Source organism: Patella vulgata, chromosome 4 (genome assembly GCF_932274485.2).
Source record: "Patella vulgata chromosome 4, xgPatVulg1.2, whole genome shotgun sequence".
Taxonomy (NCBI): Eukaryota; Metazoa; Mollusca; class Gastropoda; family Patellidae; genus Patella; species Patella vulgata.
Window position 1 is genome coordinate 18,590,785 of NC_065882.2, and position 22,112 is coordinate 18,612,896.

Consider the following 22,112-nt stretch of genomic DNA (forward strand, 5'->3'; position numbering starts at 1 on the left):
GCCACGGTTGTTAATTATAAATATTTAGCGTTCCGCAACCTTCCCGCCAAAATGAGCCCCCAATTTGAATTTGGCATCTAGCGGAATCAGCCGTCACTTTTGTGCGGGATATACAAGTTCATTGGATCCAGTGGGTCGAATTTATGGAAGCTATCTTTAGACCGAGGTTCCCGAGAATTGGTCACGAATTTTACCGTACTAAATAACCAGACATGCCTAATGGCTTCCACTTTGAATATATACATTTTCCCATGGTTATCAGGGTGGCATCAAAATTCAGAATCTACATATACCATCCGCCAAAAAACTTTTTTTTATCGACACTCTATACCACTAGGCCATCCCAACCCCCCTTAATGCTTACGTCTGGCACAAAATCTTAAAAAGGGCTATATATCGGCGATGGATTGAAAGACCTGCTTCAATTTTTGAATGCTTTAACTTAAACAATACCATTACCACTGTATAGTCTACAGAACACGGCAAATCGACCCACCAGGATATGAAAAGATCCAAAGCTTCTTTAAAAATAAAAACGGAAACAAAAGAAACATATAAAATATAATGTAAATATTTATATTTTTTTTATTAAAAAAGGCACATCGGTTCTTTTTTTTTTAATGTATTTGTATGTATTCATAACAAACATATCTAAATACGTCTCTTCAAATATGTAATATGAAAAATAAACATAAAATATAAAACTTATAATCCTTGAGTGGCATTTAGTGATTGTGCACATTAAAAAACACAACACAATTTATATGGAAAAACAATCACTGGTTTATACACATATAGCACGACGTTTCGACAAGTATTCTCTTATCGTTATCAAGTACAAATGATTTGTGTGTACTTGAAAACGATAAGAGAATACTTGTCGAAACGTCGTGCTATATGTGTATTAACCAGTGATTGTTTTTCCATATAAATTGTGTTGTGTTTTTAAATATAAAAGTAAAATAAAGTTTAGTTTATAAAATGTAGACTATTTTGTAATAACTTGGCATTAATTGGATTGCGATGATCTATAATCTAGTCTTTATAACATGGTTTTAGGTTGGCGACTGCAGAGAAAAGGTGAAAATCTGGAATGTTTCTTTACTGTTTCATTAACTTCATTTTCTGAAATATAATTTTTATTTTACATATAAACAAATGTACATAATATGCCATAATCGTAGTCCTAATTTTTGTTTTTATACCTTAAGAAGGTGTTATAATACTGGGTTGTTTCCGTCCAAGTTAAATAGATGAGAAAATAAATTTTCGGATGTATTCAAAAGAGAAGTATGGTAGGTATATTAAAGGTGCATTATGTAAGACCTGAAGAAGCCTATTGTGGGTCTTTACTTTTGCTTAGGACGTCCGCGAGATTTAAAAATTTAGCGATAAAATGGATAATCGAGACTAAGTTTGGTTTGTCCAGTACCGTTGCTAGGATAATAAACAACCGACGCAATATCGTCCAACACTCATAACTTCGCTTAGAATAAAGTAATTTGAATGACATTTTCAATATATCTTTGAACTATTATAGCCAGAACAGTCAGCTCTTCATTTAATTCTTACATAATATATTATCTTTCATTAATACGACAGGTGTGATTATTTAAAACTAACCTTTTTTAGAACTTGCCTTTTCGTTAGGTTTTGTTGTGATTCTGCGCCATAATTTCTGCAATGAAAAAAAACCATTTTATTTTTAATGTCTTAACGACAATAGCGTTATACATAATATTGTTTCTTATTTTAAATCAGTATTTATAATGCTCTTTAAAGGGACAGCAAGCCATACTACTAGTTTAATGTAAAGATTGTTAGTAGTAATCACACCCGTTTATGAAAAGATAAATTGTGATTAATGCCCTTTAGAAATAACCTCTTACAGACAAATTAATGTGCAAAAGTCGAAAGATATCGATGTAAATTTTAAATGGCCACAATTTGTGATCGATCTGAATACTATTTGGACAGAATGCGGGTTTGTTTTGTTGGTTTTTATTTAAAAAAAGAAAAGTACTTTTGATTGTTTATTAGCTGAACTCTATCGATAACCTTATTCTTCCATGTCGGGACTTTAAGTATAGTTTTAAGTTTCTTCTAAAACTAATCCGGATAAAATTAATCAATAATTTGCTAGTATTATTAATAATCTTAACTAATTACACAATCTTTAAACTTACAGTTAAAAAATTCGGCCTCCCTTTGTCTGTTTTCATTTCTTTTTTTCCAGCATCTTTCAGTTCTTCTGCTGCTTCGTGTACTAATTCTCCATCTGTAGAACTGGATGTTTTTACATCAGCATCTGTTCTGGTATCATAGGAACAACGTCTACCCAATCTATCATACTGTTCTATGAGATATTTTGTCAGTAGTTCCTGGTTTAATTGACCTGTTTCAGGCTTATCACATACGGCGGTCTTGATATGTTTGCCGATGGTCCCATCTACTTCGTTAGCTTTTGAAATTAAAGTTGTGGCAGCACTCCCATGACTAACAATACCATTTTCGTCAGCTTTGGATCCAACAACTGGTTTCTTATGATTTCTGTCAAAGTTTCCATAATCAGTCCAAGTTTTCAAATTATCAGGACGCGTGGTTCTAAAAGTAGGCACGTTGCTTCCGGCTACTGAGGTCTTGCTGTTTCCAGCAAATTCTTCGGCATCTCCACCACCGACCCGACAAACCGTCTGCGTAACAACCGAGTTCCTGTAAAAAAGGTTCTTTAAGATGGCATTTGTGTCTTTGATACTGCGGTATCTAGTAACAACATTTTCCATGTTCTTGGAATACCAAGGCGACGTCCTGAAATTCTCGATGTTGGAGGAGTCTAAATTATCCCTAATAAATCTCAATCGATGGAAATAATTGGGATAAAATCCTGAAAACATGAAAAAAAAAAAATAGTTAAGTCTTAATTTAAAGAGAAATAAATAACAGATATGTCGTTTTGAAATATCGCATGGTCAAGACACAGCAATTTATAAGGATTTATTTTAATAATCAAAGCTGATTTTTTGTATTTTTTGTATAAAAAAATGTTTTTGTTTTAAAGAAGCCATCAAACCTTTTGGTTGATTTTTTTCTCCATTATTTTCTACACCATGATGTCCTTGTAACATTTTGTCCGCCATTATTCTGTAATATAATATAATATTCTTACACATTCATCATAATTGTAATATTTTTCATAATGAAGTCATTTTATATATCATTTTTTCCTTTTTAAAAGCTTTTTCATTAAGAATTTTGACAAAGACGCTATTCTTTTGTTCTTGATAGGAGCGCACGCCCATATAAACAATTTTTTAAAAACAATTAAAAATGTTTGATTTATTTCCAATTTAACCCTAGTTCATTTCATATTTTACACAGTTAGATTGAATTTTAATCTTGCTGAAATTGATCAGAATATTTAGCGAATATTTCGCGTTTGTCCTAATGTTGTGGATGTAGCCTAGTGGAGGGTTGGTGTTTGATATTGTATCGATCTATCGGCTTAATAAACTGTGCGAAAAATCGGAAAATTTTGAAAGTATTTATAATATGAAAGACTTACCTATGAAGACAATTTATAGTAAAATCTTCCAAATCTTTAAGATGTTAAGAAGGTTTTAATCTCAGAAAAATCGACGTGCGGCTTTCCAGTAGCGATATCCACAGGAAATATAATTGTTATGACGTCATCCAATTGTATTGCATTGAAACAATAGTATAACGTCATGGAATTTCGGGATAATTTTCAAGAACATATAAAATTCAGCAAATCTATATTTATGGGATTTTACTCAGTGATAAACAAAACAGATGGATAAATAATTAAATTGGCCTGCGTGTCCACGGAGGCAGTTTTGGACGGCATGTATATACTATACACAAACACAGGCGCCTATAATGTGGAAGATTTCTTTCAATATTAAACTGTGATCAAGTGAGCGAGATTGTAACTGGTCTGAATCCGATTCAGGGGCAAACAACTCGTCTTGAAACGATTCGTTATCGATAAACTAGAACACATACTTATGGAAAAACAGCTACTTGTTTATTTGTGCGACGTTTCGAAGTGTATTCTCTCAATGTTATCGAGCTAATACAGTAGGCCTAATACAAAAATTATGAGAATACTCTTCGAAACGTCGCCTAAATAAACAAGTAGTTGTTTTTCCAGAAGTATGTGCAAGTTTATTGCTCTATCCAGTTACTAAATGTCTCCCAAAGATTAGATTCGTTATCAGCGCTAATATTACGTTTATTACAGTTTTAGTACAGTTTAATATTGAAAAAAGATTTTCCTCGTTACAGGCGCATGTGCACACAAACACAAAATAAGAGTACTGTAACAATACTGAGATACTCCGTAATATACAATTTTGCGAGCCGAACACATTTTTACAGCTTGTTTCATTCGCAAAGCTTATCCTTTTTTCCAGATAATAAGAGAGTGCACTTCCTCGAATCAGGGCAGTCGTTAGTCAATTTATTGCTTGCTTCTGGCTTTATTGTTGGCTTACGTTTTCTAGAACACGTGGTACCACTTCTCATTATGCTGAAAAGTTCACATAGTTTGCAAAACCTTGACGAAATCAATATCAGTTTTTCGGCAGCCTAATATTTTATCAAACTGATAATAATATGATTAACCTTTATTTTAAAAATTCGCTGTGGAGGGACGAGGTTGGATAGGCGACCCTACCCCTTGTCACCAACAAGCGGGCATCAAAACCACGCGACTTGACTCAATGATAGACCTGTTGATCTAAAGCGCACGCGTTAAATTTTTCGGCGACTCGACCCTTCTTTTTTAAAACGGAATAAAGACAAGTACAGAAATTACAAAGAAAAACATATTCCACCCTGCTTAGAAGCTTCTCTACTGCGGACATATTTCAAATACATTGGGTGCACTTTTGTCAGCTTTTATTTTCACAAACCCAACTGATGTCAGTGGTGCAGCCCGGAAAGCCTTTCAGTTGATAACGTATAGCCGTTCGGATGAGTCGAAAAAACGATGTCCCGTGCACACATTGGCGTGTACGTAACGGTAAAGGAACCCCTTGAAGTTTGAATTCGAAATAAGTGTAGGCCGTAGTGCCGCCGTCCGTGCAAAATTTTCAGTATAGCACACTTTAGGGCGTATGCCCGTCACAATATAAGGTGGGGTTCAGCATGGTACACAGCAGTGTTATAGTGAAGTCCAGTATATAGTGGACTTACCATAATGCATATTATGTTATCAGTGGACCCCACACAACATAGTGTTATACTGAAGATCCAGTGTATATCTAGCTGTCACTCTTCAATTAAACTATTCAGTTTTATTTTTTATAATATTATTACATATTTTTTTAACACTTAAAAGTGTTATTATTATATTTAATTTTCAAGACATACTACTGTATATTGTATTGCATGTGAGAATCAACTGATAAAAATTGTGATAATTGAACCTTATTTATCAATAAAACTATTCTCAACTGTTTGTACAATTGGTGGACATATAATTCCATTTTAGTTCTAAAATTACCTGGTTTGTGTCAAATGGATGTTAAACCCAATATCCCTCTCTCCCTTTGTATCATTCTATTTACTTACTTTATTTATTTGGGTGCAAGTGGGTTATAGGGACCTATATCCCAATTATGGATATTTTAATTTCCACACACTTCTTGGCTCGAAGCAGCCTGATTGGAGAAAGCCAGTATCAATTTGTAGAATTTTATCAAGGGTCAGACCCATTATTATTACGGTGAATGTTACATTTTATATTTTTCTTCAACATTTTTTTTTCTGAAATACATAGTTTTTTAAATTTTCATTTTCCATTCAATATCAACTAAATGCATTCAACATTTTACTCCCCATTTTTTTTTGCATATTTTGATTTAAAATCAAGGTCAAAAACTAATTTGCATGAACTGTTGCAATGAAAAGGCTTCTTTTAATTACCTCAACTAGAAAAGAGACAAAATAATGCTTATTTTTATATTAGTTTGTGGCTTAGAATTTCTAAAAATTTTATAAGATTTTTTTACTGATCTCATTTTCAGTTCAATATGATTGGAGATAAATTGTTGTAATTGGATTCAATATTGAGATATAACAAAGGCCTTATAACACTAACAGCACCTTGCTGATAGTTTTGAATTCCACCCGAATGAATATTTAAATTTTTCGATAAATTTTGTAACGTTTTCAGAGAAAACATTTTATTGTGTAAATGTTGTATATTATAAAAGAGTTGCGTGGATGTGATATTATCAATATATTAAACTAGACTGTTTTCTTGATCTAAGTAAAGATCTATGTAATCCAAATCTTTCGATTCCTTCCCCAGCCTCCGATAGCAAAACCAGGTTAATATTTATTATCCAACTACAATGAGATGGTTTCTAAATTGATCTATTCCCCACCCCACCTCACTCCCACCTAGAGTTAAAAAATTTGTATCCACATTTGATAACATTAACTAGTTAGTAAACAATTTTGTATCCACATTTGATAATTAACTATAACTAGCTGAGTGTGCTATGCTATTATATAAATAAGCATGTTTTGTGACTATCAATGGTAATATTAACCTGTTTGTGTGTGTGATGGCAAATTAATATTTTCAATAAAGGTTGCCTTGCTAATTGTGAACACCAAATAAAATCAATGACCTGGATTATCATGACTACTATCAGTGTTAATTTAGTTTTTCCAGTTGCCATATACCTGTATTACTACTCAAATAAAGTAGTCTGAATCTGAAATAAATCCAGGTCACTGATCTTAAATAAGAAGGCTTTACTTATTAAGTTACAAGGATTATACATATTATTATATATCGCTGTGTCAAATCATTAAAGTGTGTCAAATTCCATCAACATTGAATGTGCTATTTTAATTACCATTCATCGATCCATTGATATCTAAAGATCTATTGCATGTGTGAAAAAGTATACTTTAGTCTTTTTGAATCATTTAAAAGATTCAGTTGCATGTAATCTTAATTAAAGTGGCTCCTCTACTTGCTGACAATCTAAGCTCTAACCTAGAAAAAGATAATACAGCCCCTAGAAAACAATCAAGAGTGTCCTTGAATGCCACAATATATATTTACTCATTACATGTTATCTCATGATTCGACATCTTCAATATATGGAGTGCTAATGCTTTAACTCCATACATTTCATCATTTGAACGATATATGAAAATTACTTCTAGAGTTATTGCCGTTGGTCACATTTTGAAATCTTCTGGACTCTTTAGCTGCTAAGCTGGGCTAATGGAGACGGGCATACGCCATACAGTGTGCTATGAGGGAAATTTTGCCTGGGCAGCCGCACTACAACCTACTCTTATATCGAATTCCAACTGCCAAGGGATCTTTTACGTGCACGCCAATGTGTACACGGGATCTCGGTTTTTCATCCGAACAACTGTCCTGTCCTGCATCACTGACAAGGGGAAACCACGCTGGAAAATCTGGATGAACTTTCTGGGCCAATGCAGCGATCGAACACCCGACCTCCAGGCTAGCGAGCCAGCGTCTTACCCACTTAGCCACGTGATTCCCCGAAGCCGAGATGAACTTGGCGATGGCTTAAAAGACCTGCTTCAATTTTTGAAAGCTATATAACAGAGGCCGCGGATCGATTTCCGAAGTGGGGGGTCTGACAATAATAATTGAGGGACGAAGTCCCGAAAACGAAGCGTCGCGTAGCGACGTGAGTGCGTATTGCTGGAGGCGCCGGAAACTTCCGGCGTGGGGTTTTGAAATTTTTATGTGATTTTTTGCATTTTTAAGTAACTCAATACCGTCCTGCTATCACGAAAGAAAAACTGACCATGACTCACCACTCATGTTATCCATGACAAGAACAATGCCAGTTATAATTTGCAAAAAAAAAAGGTGTGTGGGGTGGGGGGGGGCTGAAGCCCCCGCAGCCCACCCCCTCCTGTCTCGCGGCCCCTGTATAACTTCAACAACCCCAATACCACTGTATAGTCTGCAGAACACGGCAAATCGACCCACCAGGATATGAAAAGTTCCAATGCCCCTTTAAATAAAAACGGAAACAAAAGAAACATATAATGTAAATATTTATATATTTTATAAAAAAAAATAGGTTCTTTTCGTTATTGTTTTGTATTTATTCATAAAAACATTATCTAAATACGTATCTTCAAAATATGTAATATGAAAAATAAACATAAAATATAAAACTTATAATCCTTGAGTGGCATTTAGTGATTGAGCACATTAAAAAACACAACACAATTTATATGGAAAAACAATCACTGGTTTATACACATATATCACGACGTTTCGACAATTATTCTCTTATCATTATCAAGTACAAATGATTTGTGTGTACTTGAAAACGATAAGAGAATACTTGTCGAAACGTCGTGCTATATGTGTACAAACCAGTGATTGTTTTTCCATATAAATTGTGTTGTGTTTTTAAATATAAAACTTGATGGTAAAAGTAAATAAAGTTTAGTTTATAAAATGTAGACTATTTTGTAATAACTTGGCATTAGTTGGATTGCGATGATCTATAATCTAGTCTTTATAACATGGTTTTAGGTTGGCGACTGCAGAGAAAAGATGAAAATCTGGAATGTTTCTTTACTGTTTCATTAACTTTATTTTCTGAAATATAATTTTTATTTTACATATAAACAAATGTACATAATATGCCATAATCGTAGTCCTAATTTTTGTTTTTATACCTTAAGAAGGTGTTATAATACTGGGTTGTTTCCGTCCAAGTTAAATAGATGAGAAAATAAATTTTCGGATGTATTCAAAAAGAGAAGTATGGTAAGTATATCAAAGATGCATTATGTAAGACCTAAATATGCCTATTGCGGGTCTTTACTTTTGCTTAGGACGTCCGCGAGATTTAAAAATTTAACGATAAAATGGATAATCGAGACTAAGTTTCGGTTGTCCAGTACCGTTGCTAGGATAATAAACAACCGACGCAATATCTTCCAACTCTCATAACTTCGCTTAGAATAAAGTAATTTGAATGACATTTTCAATATATCTTTGATCTATTATAGCCAGAACAGTCAGCTCTTCATTTAATTCTTACATAATGCATCTTTCATTAATACGACAGGTGTAATGATTTAAAACTAACCTTTTTTAGAACTTGTCTTTTCGTTAGGTTTTCTTGTGATTCTACGCCATAATTTCTGCAATAATTAAAAAAACATTCTATTTTTAATGTCTTAACGACAATAGCGTTATACATAAAAGATATATTGTTTATTTTAATTCAGGACATCAAGCCATATTACTAGTTTAATGTAAAGATTGTTAGTAGTAATCACACCCGTTTATGAAAAGATAAATTGTGATTAATGCCCCTTAGAAATAACCTCTTACAGACAAATGTGCAAAAGTCGAAAGATATCGATGTAAATTTTAAATGGCCACAATTTGTGATCGATCTGAATACTATTTGGACCAGGATGCGGGTTTGTTTTGTTGGAATTTTTTATAAAAAAAAAAGAAAAGAAAAGCCATTGTGAAAACTCTATCGATAACCTTCATTTCTTCTAAAACTAATCCGGATAAAATTAATCAATAACTTGCTAGTATTATTAATAATCTTAACTAATTACACAATCTTTAAACTTACAGTTAAAAAATTCGGTCTTCCTTTGTCTGTAATCATTTCTTTTTTTCCAGCATCTTTCAGTTCTTCTGCTGCTTCATGTACTAATTCTCCATCTGTAGAACTGGATGTTTTTACAGCGGCATCTGTTCTGGTATCATAGGAACAACGTCTACCCAATCTATCATACTGTTCTATGATATATTTTGTCAGTAGTTGCTGTTTTAATTGATCTGTTTCTGGTTTATCAAATACGGCGGTCTTGATATGTGTGCCGATGACCCCATCTGCTTCGTTAGTTTTTGAAATTACAGTTGTGGCAGCACTCCAATGACTGAGAATACCATTTTCGTCAGCTTTGGGTCCAACAACTGGTTTCTTATGATTTCTGTCATTTCTGTAGTTTCCATAATCAGTCCAAGTTTTCAAATTATCAGGACGAGTGGTTCTGAAAGTAGTGACCTTGCTTCCGGCTACTGCTGCCTTGCTGTTTCCAGCAAATTCTTCGGCATCTCCAGCACCGACCCGACAAACCGTCTGCGTAACAACCGAGTTCCTGTAAATAAGGTTCTTTAAGATGACATTTGTGTCGTTGATACTGCGGTATCTAGTAACAACATTTTCCAGGTTCTTGGAATACCAAGGCGACGTCCTGAAATTCTCGATGTTAAAGGAGTCTAAATTATCCCTAATAAATCTCAGTCGATGGAAATAATTGGGATAAAATCCTGAAAACATAAAAAAATAGTTAAGTCTTAATTTAAAGAGAAATAAATAACAGATATGTCGTTTTGAAATATCACATGGTCAAGACACACCAATTCATAAGGATTTATTTTAATAATCAAAGCTGGTTTTTGTATTGTTTGCATAAGAATATTTTTGTTTTGTTTTGAAGAAGCCAACAAACCTTTTGGTTGATTTTTTTCTCCATTATTTTCTACACCATGATGCCCTTGTAACATTTTATCCGCCATTATTCTGTAATATAATATAATTATTCTTACACGTTCCTCATGATTGTAATATGTTTTTTATAATGAATTCGTTTTATAAATCATTTTTTCCTTTAAGCTTTTTCATTAAGAATTTTGAAAATGACGTCATTCTTCTGTTCTTGATAGGAGCGCACGTCCATAATATAAACAATCTTTTACAGACATTTAATAATGATGGATCCTTAGTTTATTTCATATTTTACACAATTAACCTGGTTTGAATCTTAATTTTTTATCTAAATTGATAAGAAACTATTGCGAATCAATTCACGTTTTTCCTCACGGAATCGGCGTCGGGGATAGTTGGTGTTTGATATTGTATCGATGTATCGATCTAATAAACATAGAGAAAAATCTGAAAATTTTGAAAGTGTTTATAATATGAAAGACTTACCTATGAAGACAATTTATAGTAAAATCTTCTAAATCTTTAAGATGTTAAGAAGGTTTTAATCTCAGAAAAATCGACGTGCGGCTTTCCAGTAGCGATATCCACAGGAAATATAATTGTTATGACGTCATCCAATTGTATTGCGTTGAAACAATAGGCTAACGTCATGAAATTTCGGGATAATTTTCAAGAACATATAAAATTCAGCAAATCTATATTTATGGGATTTTACTCAGTGATAAACAAAACAGATGGATAAATAATTAAATTGGCCTGTGTGTCCACGGAGGCAGTTTTTGACGGCATGTACATACTATACACAAACACAGGCACCTTTAACGTGGAAAATATCTTTCAATGTTAAACTGTGACCAAGTGAGCGAGATTATAACTGGTCTGAATTCTATGCAGGGGCAAACAACTCGTCTTAAAACGATCAATATCAATGCTAATAATACTTTTATTACCGTTTTAGTAGGCTACAGTTTAATATTGAAAAAGATTCTCCACGTTACCGGCGCATGTGCACACAAACACAAAATAAGAGTACCATAATAATATCGAGATTACTCCGTAATTTAAATAAAGATTGTGTTAGTAGAAAACAAGCAATAACATAATTATTACACATAAAATACGTCCGCAACAAAAAGATCGAAAAGAAAAAAATGTTCTTGTATAATTAAAAAAAAAAAATCTTACTACATTTAAAAGATTAGGATATTACCGCTAATGAAATGGGGTTTAAACCTCCTACTTTTCTGCTCCAATCCGGGCTAATGAAGACTGCATGATGATGTCCGAAAAAAAAAAATGGCGCGCGTAAAGCAGATTACTCTAAAGTGACGATAGAATAAAATTAAACCACATGTTAGTCCCAAAATGACCTAGTTTGTGTCGGGTGGACGTTACCCCCCCCCCTCTCTCTCTCTTATCTGTCATTGAGTCAACTGGCGTGGTTTCGATTCCCCAGTTGTATGTGACAAGGAGTAGGGTTGCCTGTCAACCCCCGGGTCCTCCGGTTTCCTCCCACGGCTAAAGACCCCTACGCGCAAGCAAATTATTGAAATTAAATTGAACCATATGTTAGGCCCAAAATAACCTAGTTTGTATCGAGTGGACGTTAAACCCCATCTCTCTCTCTCTCTCTCTCAATTTCAGCACTCCGTCCAACCATCAACCAGACGAAGAGCCGACGCGGTTCCCCCTTGTCAGTGATGCAGGACGGAGGACCTGACAAGGACAGCTGTCTAGTGGTTCGGATGGGACGATAAGCCGAGGTCCCGTGTACACTTTGGCGTGCACGTAAAAGATCCATTGACAGTTGGAATTCCATATAATAGTAGGCCGTAGTGCCGCTGTTCGGGCAAAATTTCCCTCATAGGACACTGTATGGCGTATGCCCGTCTTCATAAGCCCAGTTCGGAGCAGAACAGTAGGATGTTAAACCCCATTTCACTTCCAGACGAAGAGCGAGTCAACACAAGGTACAATTTTATGGATACACAATTACTGAGTTTAATACTAAGCGACGTTTCGAGGAGGATATGGAATTCTATATCAAAATAGACTGTAGCACTGCTGTCCCGTCCAAATTTCCCTCAAAGCACACGGGAGTATCCTCGTCGAAACGTCGCTTAGTATTAAACTCAGTAATTGTGTATCCATAAAATTGTACCTTGTGTTAATATGTTCAATTACTAAATGCCAATCAAAGAAGAAGAGCGAGTCGTTTATATCAATATAATGATCCCGACCAGGTGCGCAATCACCAAATGAGCACGCAGTGGCGACACCAAACGACTTCATAATGATGGTTGCTAGGCAGAAGTGTAAAAATTCTAAATTCTTTAATGGCATCAAAGAAGAAGACGTTTTTCTTCTAAATAATAGAAATAAGATGAAATAGAATTAAAATTTACACTCAACAAATAAAGAAGTTGGCTTAAACATCGTCTTAATTTAAAAGTTACATTCGAATAGAAGTTAGAAATTTCATGAATAGAAGTTAAAAATTACATGAATAGAAGTTAAAAATTACATGAACAGAAGTTAGAAATTAGACGATAGCACAATTAGAATTTTGAATCTAATATACCGCCATATGGGTTGGCTCGGTTTATTAATTTTCATTTCATTTCACTTAATCTCATTTATAATTATGTGCTTCACCATGTTTCCTCATTCTTGAGTGATCTAGTCTTTTTTATCATAGCGGCACTAGAACGGACTCATCAACCTTATGCGGTCGGTAATCTGCTTTTGCTCCGACTGGTTAACCGTCCCGAATTGTTGGACTGGTATCCTATCATTTGCTAATTACTTTCGCTTTGAAAATCAAAGTAATGTTTTGACAAAATCGGTTAATTTTGATCTCGCACTGCACTGAAATAGACGGGAAGCCTACCACTAAGAAGAGGACATTTTTTAAGATAGCAAACATGATTTTTTTTACCCAAGATATACGTCCGAATCCACCAAATGGCATTGAATTTTCAAAGTTTTCTGGAGGAATGAACTTCAATTTGGACAGTTTACGTCTTTCACCAAACTTAATTAATTAGACATTATAATAAATACATTAAAAGTTGATATAAATCAGTTCATATACATTCATATAATTATGTGAATTTAGCACCACTTGCGTCTATTTTAAAGGAGGCAAGTCGCTAACTCAATATCATCCACAGTCTTTGACTTTGCAAACACGACTTATTGGTCAATTTAAATCAACATTGATGCTGTTATCTTACAGCGAAAAGACAGAATGAAAATTTTAAAATTGGCACATGAATCGCTTGCTATGATGCTTACCAGTGCCATTTGTATTGAGGCGACTAGATGAATAGCCAGACGCCAAGGACTGCCATTCAAGTTGTACTCTTCACGCATTTCCCCAAACATAACTGATTAGAAATTACAGTAAAACAGATACGATTAAATGTAAATCAGTTTATATACATTCATATTACATTATTATGTGTGTTGCGACCCATTTATTTGTGTCCATTTCTAGGTGCCAAAGAATAAGGGGATTTAGCTCTTTTAAGATACCAACGAATAGAGCGATACGCCATTTAAATCAGTAATGCATCTATCCCTGGGGGGATACTATTACAATGCTGAATTTCTGAAATAAAAATGAGAAGGTTAAAGATGCATTACGTAAGGACTAAATCGGCCTATTGCAGGACTTTATTTTTGCTTTAAATATTATAATTTATAAACTATTATGTAGACATTTATGCATATGCCAAAGCCTGTAAAAAAAACTCTTGAGATGGTGGAGATAAAACAGATTAAAACACAATTGCCATTTAATTATTTAATTTAAAAATGGCGAATCGAGGTTAAATCTCGAATAACAAGTACTCTTTACGATAAAGAATCAAACAATATATGCTACGTCTTGTCAACATTTTACACAGTGCGATTAACTCAGAATAAAACAATTTGAATGCCACTTTCTATCTTTTCATTTGCATGATCTATTTCTGAACTATTAGAGCAAGAAGGGCCAGTCCTTTATCTAAATCTCCATGATCTCTACTGGTTGCCTGTACACAGGCGTACTGAATTCAAAAGTCTCACTTTCACTTAAAAATATCTCAACCAGCTAGCACCACCTTATCTGTCTGATCTTTTAACACAGATAGTTCCACAGAGGCGGACCCGCCCTTCAGCTGAAATCCTTCCTATTGAGCCAGCGTGACCGTTCCTCCAAGCGTGCCTTCGCTATCTGTCCCTCGACTAAGGCACCCTCTCCCCTGTTCTATTCTCAATGCCTCCTCCCTGGACTCCTTCAAAACACCTAAAACACATCTTTTCCGACAGCACTATACACTGAATGGTTCACTTACATTAGTATTGCTTTTATTTTATACTTTGTTTTTATGTCCTATTAAATGTTTTTGTACTACGCATTGAGATTTTTTTTTAATGATGTAATGCGTATAATAAGAAATAAATATTATTATTATCATTATAATGCATCTTTAAGTAGTAGTGGTGGCTCCATAGTCCAGCCGTGAACTTTATTGCTTTCCCACCAAACGGATCAGTTTGAATAACGGGAAGATCCTAGGTAAACCATGGCAATTACCTTAATAAATTATAAATAATACGTGTACTTACTCGGTTGTAGAGTCAATCTGACTGGACCATTGTACAAACTTTTTAAATTACTGCAATCAGAAAATCTTGACATCACCCAACGAATACTGTTATCGGATGACTTCTGATTCTTCACTGTCATCTATATACATGTACAAAAAGCAACACGAGAAAAATAAAATTATTTACCTAAATGATTAACCATATTAGACCTGCGAGGAAGAGCACGAAGACTGCAACACCCACAACAACGAGCAAACACGGGACCATACACTGACAAGTGGCTGGACATATATGCGAATAGAAAACTATTGTCTGTCTTCTTGTAATTTTTCACGTAGACCCAAGACATCTATTAACAGATTGCTCACCATTGATTATTATTGTGTTGAGGGGTGTCATGATTTGCATCATCCTCGGTATCCCCAGTGGTCTCATTCCGTTCTACTCCACTATACCCAAGTTCATCCTTGGGGTATTCACCTATTCAAAATATCGGCCCTTGGTCGTAGCTTGAAATATCTACAAACCAACCAAAAAGAGTTTACAAACCAGTCTTAGCCCCATTGCTTACACCCAGAACAATATGGGGCCTTGTTTGCTGCAAAAAGATGAGAGTTATTTCCCTTCAACAATTTCATTTGTACATGTATTTAACGATTATTTTGACTGGTCGATAAAAATAGTAGTCTCTATCATCCAAAAATATTCCACGAATATTAGTCTGGATGCGTTGTCAACATTTGACAAAAATTGGCTAGATAATCCGGTCTATTACATTGTCATAAACAACGTCTAAGGGAGGTAACTCCTTTTAAAACAAGATGTTGAGGCCCATGAAATTAGTTTAAGAATGTCATTTCAAAAAATCCATTTGATTGCATGCGAGTTCAATAGCTAACACTCTTAATTTTTTATTGTAAAATTTCTCTCTTCATGGGCCATATCTATGCTTTGAAAATTAATCCTAATTCGTCGTCACGATTCATGTTTGTTTATATTAATGCAAGAATTATGGGATTTATTGTGGGAAGGGGCGCAACTCTTACTTGACTTGGCTAAAGAGACAGGATAATCAACCACATTAAAAACCAAACCCCCGGTTACGCATGGGCAATGAACTTTACGTCAAATATTGACAACCTTCCCAGGGCCCGACAGCTGTCTAGTCGTTCGGTTGGGGCCAAAAACCGAGGCCCAGTGTACACATTGACAGTTGGAATTCGATATAAGAGTAGGACGTAGTGCCGTTGCCCGGGCCAAATTCCCCTCATAGCAGACTGTATGGCGTATGCCCGTCTTCATTAGCCCAGTTCGCAGCAGATTAGTAAGACGTTAAACCCCATTTCATTTCATTTTGCATTTTCCAGACATCTTATTTTTCACAGCTTGATCCACACTGAAATGTACCCAAATTGATGTTTTTAAATTGAAATAATTCTTTGATAATTTCTACTAACCAAACATTTAAATCTTTCTCTTCGGTCCTTTTCTACTGTATCAGCAATAGCAGCGTAGGTGTAGCCAGTTGAACCAACCATAGCAAACCAACTTCCCATACACTGGTATCTTATTTCTAAAAATACACAAAACACAAATAAACAAACCAACTTCCCATACACTGATATCTTATAGCTACCAATGCACAAAACATAAGTACACAAACCAACGTCCCACACACTGATATCCTATAGCTATAAATACACAGAACACAAATTGTAAAAAATAAAATACTTATTTTGAACTGCTGACATATGCATTTTGCACATTGAAATAATATTGGCAACGTTATCCTCCCATACAAATAAGCGTACAGGTAAAGGAACCATTGGAAGATGGAATTCGAAATAAAAGTTGGCCATAGAGCCACTGTCGAGGTAATATTTTCCCCATGGCACACCATATTCAATCCCTGTAAATAGCTAACGCCATAGCAATTGCCATATTATTTTTGAAAGCCCTCAGAGTTATTATTATTATTATTATTATTTATAAGCGTTTATATAGCGCCATTTCCACAAAAGTGCTCAATGACGCTTTACAATAAAGATAACATGATTGAGAAAACAAATATAAGATTAAAACAAAAGTGAATAATATATACATAAAAGTTGAGTAAAAGGAAGTAATGCATAGAATATAGATATAATTATCACAGAGATAACTAATTAAAAACCCTTTTAAACAAGTGGTTTTTTAGAGAAATCTTAAACGATGACAGAGAAGTACATGACCGAATGGAATGGGAAAGTTTATTCCATAGTTTGGGGGCAACTACCTCAAAAACCTTCTCGCCGAAACTGACGAGATTAGCTTTTTTCTCAATAAGGAGCAGATTGTCACCGGAAGACCGTAATTGTCGACGAGGTTCATAAAAACATAAAAGATTACTAAGATAAATAGGTGCCATGTTATTTATACATTTAAAAACTAACAATAAAATCTTATATTCAATTCTAAAAATAATAGGAAGCCAGTGTAGTTTATATAGAATAGGTGTAATATGATCTCTATACACTGTTCCAGAAATAAGGCGAGCAGCTGAGTTTTGTAATTTTTGCAGTTTTTCAAGATGTTTGAGGGGTGCACCGTACAGGACAGAATTAAAAGAATCAATATGCGAAGTGACTAATGAATTTATTAGTGTTTTTGTGGCATCCACTGACAGATATTTAGCTAGATGAAATAATAATCCATGATGTCTTACTATGAGGCCAAGTGGTTTAGTGTATAGACTAAACAAGATCGGCGAAGTGACTAATGAATTTATTAGTGTTTTTGTGGCATCCACTGACAGATATTTAGCTAGATGAAATAATAATCCATGATGTCTTACTATGAGGCCAAGTGGTTTAGTGTATAGACTAAACAAGATCGGCCCGAGGACGGAACCTTGTGGTACACTAGAAGCCAGAAAAGAAGGGCTAGAAGATATTCCTTTCACTACAACACTTTGTAGTGACATAAGAGCGTAACAGTAACACCAAAATCAGATTGTAGCCTGTGAAGCAAGATATCGTGGTCTACAGTGTCATAAGCCGCGGATAAATCTAAGAGAACTAGAAGCACACATTTACGGTGATCTAAACTCATGTTGATATCATTATGTACCCGAACAATAGCGGTCTCGGTGCTATGAAACTTCCTGTAAGCACTCTGAAACTCTTCCATTAGATTATTGTCACTGATACGGGATGTGAGTTGGCTTGCTATTACGCGTTCTAAGGTTTTAGATAGGAAACTCAGGTTAGATACTGGTCTGTAATTTTTCTCCAGATTCTGATCTAAGTTGAATTTCTTAATTAGTGGGAAGATGATTGCGGTTTTGAAATCGTCAGGAACAGTGTTTTCACAAATACAAGTGTTTATAATGTCAGTCATAATAGGTACAATGGTTGGTAGGCATTCTTTTAATAATATTGTCGGGAGGGGGTCAAGTGAACATGATTTTGAGGAAGACTGATTTATAACTTTAGCCACTTCGGACACAGACACGTGTTGGAAATGAGAGAGAGTTGGAACTTCAGAAGACAAATTCTTATGATAGACATGTCCGCTGATCTCAGTAACCAATCCTTCACGAATCTTTACAATCTTATGAGAAAAGTAAACAGAGAATTTATCTGCGAGTTCCTGTACAGGCACAGTTTCTGGAAGCTTAGTGGCGCCATAGTACTGTTAGTAATGACTATCCAGAATGCTTACTTACTATGATCCGTGGAGGTCGGGACATTAGGGCATTTAGCATACTTCATGAGAAATACTTCGTTGTCTCGGTAAGGTGAACCAGGATTTTTACAAGCTTCGATAGTACTGTCTGGATTATTACAGATACCACCGGCACCCATGTTCTGCATGTTCTGTTCATACGTGAACTGATAAACACCATCAAACGTTGAAATACAATTCACTGTTTGAATAGTTTGTCCTGAAATTAAACGGATATCATTTGGATTAATAAATTTACATGTAAGAATATTAAGAAACAAATGTATGTTGTCTTGAGTATAATAATATGTTATCCCTGAAATTAAGCGGATATTGAGATCAAGAGAGAGAGAGGGATAGTGAGAAAGATAGAGTGTCCTCTTTGAAACCTTGCAGTTAATAAACCTAGTAATTGTTATCCATAAAGCTGTCTGTTATTATTACAGATGTATATGTAAGAATATTATCTTAAGAAACAAATGTATTTTCTGGGTCCTACTAATCACCGAAAAGAGCGTTCTTTAGCCAAATAGCGAGCTTATATAATTATTTCGACATAACGAAAGGCTAATTCTTTAAAACGAAATATTAATTCTTTAAAACGAAATATTAATTCGTTAAAACGAAATATTAATTCGTTAAAACGAAATATTAATTCGTTAAAAGAAATATTAATTCGTTAAAAAGAAATATTAATTCGTTAAAACGAAATATTAATTCGTTAAAACGAAATATTAATAAAACGTTGGCTCGCTAACCTAGATGTCCCGGCTTCGACCACAGTGTTGGCCGAGATAGTTCACGGGGATTTTCCGGCGTGGTTCCCTCTTGTCAGTGGTGCATGTAATAGGGTCTAGCAAGGGATAGGGTATAATCTTTCGGATGGGGTAGGGGTGCGAGGTCCCGTTTACACATTGGCGTACAGGTAAAAGAACTCTTTCAGGTAGGAATTCGAAATAAAAGTCGGTCGTGGGGTCGCTGTCTGATACGATTAAAAACGCATAGACAATGAATGTTAGGGGGGTTGGGTTTAGGCCCAACGGGAATCAACATAGGCCCCGACCCGAAATTAATTAGGCCCACGCCGCCCCAGCCTTGGTGGAGCTTAATCCGCCACTGAACGGGTCACCCTACCAATGGCATACGGAACTCATACACAGTGTGACGGAGCCACCATGCACGTTGAATAACAACTGTAAAGCCATATAGAGTACTTACTGAATAATGTTACAAGTTGATCGACCTCAGGAAGTTGATCTTTACCTGGACACATATTAATACCTCCATTATTTGTAAAGCAATCACCTGAAAAAAAACCCACCTGATTAAAGTCCCATTGTCTCATTACGCTATTTATGTGTAATCGGGATCCATCGCAAACTAAAATAGCGAGAAGGTTGAATCTCTGCAAGTATATCGGTGCTAAAGTGTATCAATTCTGTTCAGTATTTACAATGATATGCCGAATTGAAACTTCATTAGTATACTATTTTCTAAAGCAGCCACGGTGGCTAAGTGAGTAAGGCGCTAGCTCGCTAGACTTGAGGTCGCGGGTTCGCTCCGTTGTTGGTAGGAGGGCCTGCCAAGGACATGTGTCTAGACGTTTGGATAGGACGGAAAACCGAGGTCCCGTGTATACATTCGCGTGCATGTAAAAGATCTCTTGCCAGTTGGAATTCGATATAAGAGTAGGCCATAGCTGAATTGAAACTTCATTAATATACTTGTTTCTAAAGCAGCCACGGTGGCTAAGTAAGTAAGACGCTAGCTCGCTAGCCTTGAGGTCGCGGGTTCACTCCGGTGTTGGTAGGAGGGCCTGCCAAGGCCAGCTGTCAAGTCGTTTGGATGGGACGAAAAACCGAGGTCCCGTGTATATATTCGCGTGCATATAAAACTTGCCAGTTTAAATTCGATATAAGAGTAGGTCATAGCGCCGCTGTCCGGGCAAAATCGCCCTCAAAGCACACTGTATGGCGTAAGCCCGTCTTCATTAGCACGGTCGGAGCAGAACAGTAGGTCGTTAAACACTATTTCATTTCATTTCATTTAATTTTCTAACACAGTTCTAATCCTTTCACATTTGTCATACACACAAATAGTAAATAAACAGCTTCAATTCTATTAAGATAATTCTAAAAATTAGCGATTTATACATAATGTTTTCGGATAAAATCGTCTTTGAAGGCGCCACAATGTCGCTCAACATGCTGTGTGTCTGTTCCCCAGCTAGACTAATTGAAGGTAAAAACATAAGTTTAGTATGATAAAAGAATGTATATTTGTAGTTGAAACTCAGTGTGTCATTGACACTCCAAGACGCGTGTTGTGGGTAACATAACTTGTAACTAGGTAATGAAAGTACTTCTAGGAAATTCCGTTAGTGCTTAAACATATGTTTCGACACTGAAATTGCTAAAATCCTATATTTCAGAAGAAATCATTTTGAATGGTGACATAAAATGAGTTTATGTACATTGGGTCCAGAGAACATAATGAAATACGACGACTGGCTGAAATTGGGTTGAAACAAACATTTGCCACCAACAATAGGTCGAGAGATGGATGGGGTTTCTTATCTAACAAGGCTGGCTGAAAAGTTCTAAGCCTGAAAAGGATATATCAATTGGCGATGACCCGCGTCCCGGAAGGCCATCAACAGCAACCATTCAAGAAAACATTACCCGGATGCATTCCATGGGGATGGCTGATCGACGATTGACTACTACACATATTGTTTGTGTTGTGGGCATGAGAGGGTTAAGCACATTGTCGCCAACGAGTTAGGAATTACAAAAGTTTCTGCAAGATGGTGCCAAAGCTCTTGACTGCAGATAAGAATCGTGTCAGATTTCTGAGGTCATGTGACAATCAGCGCTGTTTTGAAGCAGATCCTAATAATTCTTGGGCCAGATTTGTAACCATGGAAGAGACCTGGATTCATCACTTTCAAACAGAATCCAAAATTCAGTCTAGAGAATGGAATCAGCCTCCCAAAACGTCAAGTCGGTTACCTTTGCTGGGCAAGTTATAGCTCCAGTCTTTCGGGATTTAAAAGGTATTCTGCTGATTGACTATCTCGAAGAAGGCCAGGCTATCACGATAGTATGCTGACATACCGAGAAAGTTGCGTGAAGCTATCAAAGCTAAACGACGGGAAATGCTCATGAAAGACATCTTGTTCCACCAAATTAATGCCCCTGTTCATAAATCAGTGATTATCATGTCAGCGATCCATGATTGTGGCTTCGAACTCATGGACCATCCACCTTACTCACTCGATCT

General features: G+C 35.5%; 1 protein-coding gene across 1 annotated transcript; it reads right to left on the reverse strand.

Moving 5' to 3' along the window:
- Positions 1 to 15,120: 15,120 nt before the first annotated feature.
- LOC126817841 (uncharacterized) lies at positions 15,121 to 20,103 on the reverse strand. Its single transcript, XM_050545002.1, has 4 exons — positions 20,094 to 20,103; positions 18,832 to 19,050; positions 16,583 to 16,698; positions 15,121 to 15,264 (listed from the first exon to the last, which is right to left on the reverse strand). Exons 1-4 carry the CDS (start codon positions 20,101 to 20,103, stop codon positions 15,121 to 15,123), a joined length of 489 nt encoding a protein of 162 aa, XP_050400959.1.
- Between the last annotated feature and the right edge of the window lie 2,009 nt (positions 20,104 to 22,112).

Coding starts and splice junctions, on each gene's coding strand:
- LOC126817841 (XM_050545002.1), bottom strand. Junction 16,699..18,831: donor CCCGACCTCCACGGATCATA/GTAAGTAAGCAT, acceptor GTGTATTTTTAG/AAATAAGATACCAGTGTATG. Junction 15,265..16,582: donor GAGAAAGATTTAAATGTTTG/GTTAGTAGAAAT, acceptor ACATGTATATAG/ATGACAGTGAAGAATCAGAA.